General features: G+C 45.0%; 1 protein-coding gene across 1 annotated transcript in view; it reads right to left on the reverse strand.

Annotated features, from left to right (window-relative positions):
• The window catches only part of gsg1l (gsg1-like), a 28,274-nt gene extending 22,564 nt beyond the window's left edge, over nt 1-5,710 (reverse strand). The window contains exon 1 of the mRNA XM_084371981.1: nt 5,124-5,710. Coding sequence (XP_084228107.1) covers nt 5,124-5,463 — 340 coding nt within the window. The 5' untranslated portion in view covers nt 5,464-5,710. The remainder of the gene's footprint in view (nt 1-5,123) is intronic.
• Between the last annotated feature and the right edge of the window lie 290 nt (nt 5,711-6,000).

A 6,000-nucleotide genomic window follows, 5' to 3' on the forward strand; every position in this document is an offset into this window, starting at 1 on the left:
GAGCTAACGTGAAGACGACGAAGAAGAAAAGGCGTCTTTGATTCATTCACATACAAACAAACAGACTTGATGCATTTACAGGTTTTTAAAATCCTCAAGAGGATCAAATGTTACGCAGCAGAACAAAGATATCGTCTTTTTTTACTCCACGCTTTCTTCCTTCTTGTCAAAACCTGGCGCCTACATTACCCACAATGCAGCTCGATCGCCTACGATTCAGGTGATGCTAGCAGCAGCAGCTAATGTGTCCTGCAGCAGAGATGAGGAGCAGCTACAGACGTCTGGCCAACTCTCTTCTTTCTGACTTCACACCAACCGGCGCTGACTCAGGTGACATCACTCGAGGACTAACTTTCAGAGGTTGTGCTCTAAGTAGTGTGTCGGGGAAAAGCTCGCTGATTAACACGTATCTAACGTAAAAATACACGTTTTGGTTTTAAGGGGGACTGTGTGTGTCCGTCTCAAGTTGGGTTAGATAGTCGTGGGTATCTATCCACACTGTAAGGTCGATAATACAACTTCCTGAAGGAGCCAATCAAACACCAGTTACAGCAGACACATGACATGTTTTAAAGTGATGAGACAGTCTGCTGAAAGGTGCATTTAGTGACAGAGAGAGTTGAGTTTGACGTAAAAGTGAACTTTCTGCAGACTAAAACCTTTTCTTGGACTCTGTTCTCATTACTGCAGTTAAAACAGTATCAGCTGAGCTGCTTACGAGTCTGTTCTCCAGTCGTGCCAGATTGTATGATGTAATGAAGTTAGTAAGCCTCACTCAAGTGATCATGACAGCACGACTATGTTCTTTCATTTAACCTCTAATTGTCCAGGTGATCCGGGCGTGGAGTGATAAAAAATCACAATCAAGCGACGTATAATTAAAAAAAGGTCAGCGAGGACGTGGACGGAGAGAATCAGACTTTTCTACTCCAGTTGTTTAATCATCCTTTAAAACTCTCTAAAGGAGACAAATCTGGAGCTGTTCTCACAGCAGCAGGAGCAGCACTGAGACTGATGAATAGAAGCAGTAAAGTTGTGCGACATAAATCAGCCCGACCAGGCTTCAATAACACCGGGACACCGAGAGGATGCAGAGACGGAAATAAGTTCAGACTGAGAGCTGAAACTCTGAGCATCTTCCCTCAACACTCACCCACCTTCACCCATAACCCTTTTCTACTGGTCAAAAGTCACACTTAAACCTTTGAGGACTCTGTCTCGCCCTGCCTTTGTCCTGGTCTTGACTCTGTCTCGCCCTGCCTTTGTCCTGGTCTTGACTCTGTCTCGCCCTGTCTTGGTCCTGGTCTCGTCTCTGTCTCGCCCTGCCTTGGTCCTGGTCTTGACTCTGTCTCGCCCTGTCTTGGTCTTGACTCGTTCTCAACCCCTCAAAGTCTTTGTCTCGTCTCTGTCTTGATACATTCTGGTCTTGGTCTTGACTCGGTCTCGGTCTAGGTGGTCTCGACTACAACACACTGGCCAGCCAACCACAAATCATTTTCTGTGGTCTAGAAGAATCCAGGTTAAAGGACGTAAACAAGCAGCTCTTAATTAACTTGTGCTGCAGTCTGTGAAAACAAGATATCCCTCAGAGCCTGTTACATGCTGAAAATATGCCAGTGAAATAAATATTATCATTTAAAACACATCAAGTTCTGATTGGCCGGATGTCTTTTCTCTTCACCTCTTCTCCATGAAGTCTTTTTCATCCCAGCCTGGATGTAAAAACAGACGCTCTGACTCAGACTTGTGGTCATAAATCATGACTTCCAGGGTGCATGTCGAGGTTAACAGTCATGAGCTGGGGCTACTGTATCATTTAAAATAATAACATTAAACTATTTATACTTGCTTCACAGCGGCCCAGACAACCACCATCAAACATTCTGAATATGTTCCAGAAGTGGGCACGCAGCTGAATAAAACATGGAGCCAAGCAGGAAATCCACCATATTTTCTGCTGGTGGGCTTCCTGTAGCGTTCCTCACACACCAGCAGAGAGAGAACGAAACACACCAGCAGAGAGAGAGAGAGATAACGAAACACACCAGCAGAGAGAGAGCGAGAATGAAAGACACCAGCAGAGAGAGAACGAAACACACCAGCAGAGAGAGAGAGAGAGAAAATGAAAGACACCAGCAGAGAGAGAACGAAACACACCAGCAGACAGAGAGAGAGAGATAACGAAACACACCAGCAGAGAGAGAGAGAGAACGAAACACACCAGCAGAGAGAGAGAGAGAGAGAATGAAAGACACCAGCAGAGAGAGAGAGAGAACAAACACACCAGCAGAGAGAGAGAGAGAGAGAGAATGAAACACACCAGCAGAGAGAGAACGAAACACACCAGCAGAGAGAGAGAGAGAACGAAACACACCAGCAGAGAGAGAGAGAGAGAGAATGAAAGACACCAGCAGAGAGAGAGAGAGAGAATGAAGCACACCAGCAGAGAGAGAACGAAACACACCAGCAGAGAGAGAGAGAGAACGAAACACACCAGCAGAGAGAGAGAGAGAGAGAATGAAAGACACCAGCAGAGAGAGAACGAAACACACCAGCAGAGAGAGAGAGAGAGAACGAAACACATCAGCAGAGAGAGAACGAAACACACCAGCAGAGAGAGAGAGAGAGAACGAAACACATCAGCAGAGAGAGAACGAAACACACCAGCAGACAGAGAGAGAGAGATAACGAAACACACCAGCAGAGAGAGAGAGAGAACGAAACACACCAGCAGAGAGAGAGAGAGAGAGAATGAAAGACACCAGCAGAGAGAGAGAGAGAACAAACACACCAGCAGAGAGAGAGAGAGAGAGAATGAAACACACGAGCAGAGAGAGAACGAAACACACCAGCAGAGAGAGAGAGAGAACGAAACACACCAGCAGAGAGAGAGAGAGAGAATGAAAGACACCAGCAGAGAGAGAGAGAGAACAAACACACCAGCAGAGAGAGAGAGAGAGAGAATGAAACACACCAGCAGAGAGAGAACGAAACACACCAGCAGAGAGAAAGAGAGACTTTTATGACGAAGAAAAGCAGGAAATCCTCACATTAGAGAAGCTGGAACCAGAAAAGGTTTCACATTTTTGATAGAAAAAATGACTGAAACTATGAACTGAGTGTTTAAAATAACTGGTGACTGATTTTCTTTTCATCAACTAAATTGTTGCAGCTCTAATAGAGTGATGTAGCATGGACTTGAAGTTAGCATGTCCCCGGTTCACTCGACAGAAAGCCGATGAGATTTTTGAATATCGCCGAATAGTTTGTGATACTTACACGTTTGTTTGTGATTTTTATTTCACAGATTTTCATAAACACTCTTCAGTTCATCCATCAGACTTCAAACCATTAAACCAGCAGGTTTTGTTGAGCGTACGTTGTATTTTCTTACAGACACAATATTCCTCTGCAGGACTTCTTAAAATGTTTCTTGTGTTTGGTTTCGTAGAGAAAAGCAACAAAATGTTCAGCAGTTTGTCTCGATTTGTGTCACAAAATGCTGATTTTTGTTTGAACATCCAAATTAAATGATGTACTTTTGCATCAGAGAAAAGGTTTTTCTGGTTGGCTGGAGGTTAGAGGGACATTTAATGATGTATTTTATGTCGTAGAACAAAACGTGTAAATATTTTCAGCTTGTTGTAAACAGACACCTTAAAACCAATTAAAAAACCTGACAGACTTTGGGACGAGGGAACTGGAAGAGCAAAAATGCAAACGGATTTCTGGGTTTTAGGACTATAAACTATATTAACACGCCAATAAAGCTCTGCCCGAGTCTCTGCAATCACATAATGCAGCTGGTCGATGATTGGTTGGTTTGGTTGGTGTGTGGGAGTCTCAGTGTCGCCTCCTCCAAAAACACACTCGCCATCAGACAGCCAACAAATGTTTCAAGACCTGAGGACCACGTGAACATCATCCCACTGTCAACTGTGTCTGATTTGACTCTTAAGCAGCAGGTTGTGATGAAATGTGGTAAATTGTACAAAGACTCAATATCAGCTCGAGTCTTCACAGTTTTAAAGATCAGTGTTTGCCTTCAAGACCAAAACTGGTCACAACACACTCGGCCTCAATGTCCGTCTGTCTCACTAAGCTGTTTATTTACTCTCACACTCAAACACACACACTTCCCGCTCTTCTTCATCCTCTCAGGCGGACAAAGAAACAGAAACACTCACAGCACTACAGTGAACGCAGCATCACAGACGTTATTGCACTTTTTAAGCCACAGAGCACCAAATGTGGATTAATCCGCTGCTGAAAATAGTCCCAAACAACAGCACCATTACTTACAGAGCATTTACTATGAAACAAATCAATACGTGACATCTTCTCCAGGAGGAACCACAGAGCCTCTGAGGCAGAAGGGAGACAGGATGACATTAAGAGACGAGCTGGTCTGCAACTAACAAACGTGTGATTTATCGTTTGATCTAAAATGTATTAACTTGATCATTTGATGCATTTTTTATCTGTAAAATGTGAGAAAATGCCCGTCAAGGTTTCCCAAAGTCAAAGGTGACACCTTGATTTTGATTTTGTCAGACTCACAATCCAAAAACCAGAAAATATTCACACAAAAACATCAGATCCTCATATTTGAGGAGCTGGAACTGAAGAGTGTTTTACAGATAACTGAACATTATCAGAATAGCAGCCAATGGATGTGTTGTCAATCAACCAATCAATCAAAGAAGAAGACACCAGTTTCCATCCCTCTGACTGTGATTTCCATGTATTTCTCTCCACATCTCACTGGTCATTTACTCCGATAACAGTTCAGTGCATCTGTTAAACACGCTGATTACGTCCGATAGACGCGCTAAAACAAAAATCCTGATCGTTTATCGCTTTTACGCACAAAGATCTGTCTTTGGTGCGTGCGTAAAGACCTGTTAGCTTCATTTCTGGAGACCAATTTGAAACTTCTGGCGACAAAATCAACAACATTCAAAGCAAATCACACATCACACTCATGTTTAGAGCCGGATCTGGTTCCGAAACGAGCCAGGGACACAATTTTATCTTAAGCTTGTGTTTTTTGGAACAACTGAAGGATCAGTCCTAAACTCGTTGGATATCTGAGGTAAGTAGCTCCGGACTGATGTGCCCACCTGCCTCGTGGATGTTCTCCTCGCAGGAGTACCAGATGCCGGTGTGGAAGTAGCGGAAGAGGAAGCGGTCGTCCCCGGTCTCCCAGCTGTAGTGCACCTTGTTCTGGTCCGTCTCGTTCACGCCGTAGTCGATGCAGTTGTGGCGCCGCTGCTTGCTGCAGTTGGGCTTGGGGACGCGCTGGGTGCCCTCGCACCAGTACGTGGTGATGAAAGCGGTGGTGGAGAAGAACAGGGCCACCAGGTTCAGACCCACGGACAGCAGCGCGCGACATTTCCGCGTCGTCTTCATGATGATGTCAGTGCGAGCGGCCGCGTCCCCGCAGGCGGCGAGAAAGTTCATCCAAGACGGAGGAGGTGAAGGAGGTGGCGGTGGAGGAGAGGAGGCATGGCGCGGGGAAGACGCACAGAGGAATTACGCGCGTCTCTCCGCCGCTTCTCTCCTCTTTGTGTTAGTTTGTCCTCAGAGGGAGAAGTGACAGGTGGTCCAGAGGAGAAATGATCAATATCTTCCATCTACTTCAGCTTCACATCCGACAAACATCCAGCCGCACCGACAGAAGAGAGATGACTGTGAGAGAGCAGGACGCACCGAGGAGACGCTCCTCTCTCTCTCTCTCTCTCTCTCTCTCTCTCTCTCTCGGTTTCTTGTGCGTCATCACGGTGACCGGACAAAAACCGAGGAGGCACGCAGAGAGCTGCTGTCACCAACTGTTCATTTTAATGTCGTATTTTTTATGTTGATTAATCGAATAATCTTCCAAATGTGACAAAATACCAACAAGTGTCCTGAACCCAAAACAACGCCTTCATCCATGACACTCAGATGTTCAGTTTCTGATCATGTATTTGACATTTTTACCTGAAAAATGATCAGAAA

Source organism: Pagrus pagrus (genome assembly GCF_965226575.1).
Source record: "Pagrus pagrus genome assembly, chromosome: 13".
Taxonomy (NCBI): Eukaryota; Metazoa; Chordata; class Actinopteri; order Spariformes; family Sparidae; genus Pagrus; species Pagrus pagrus.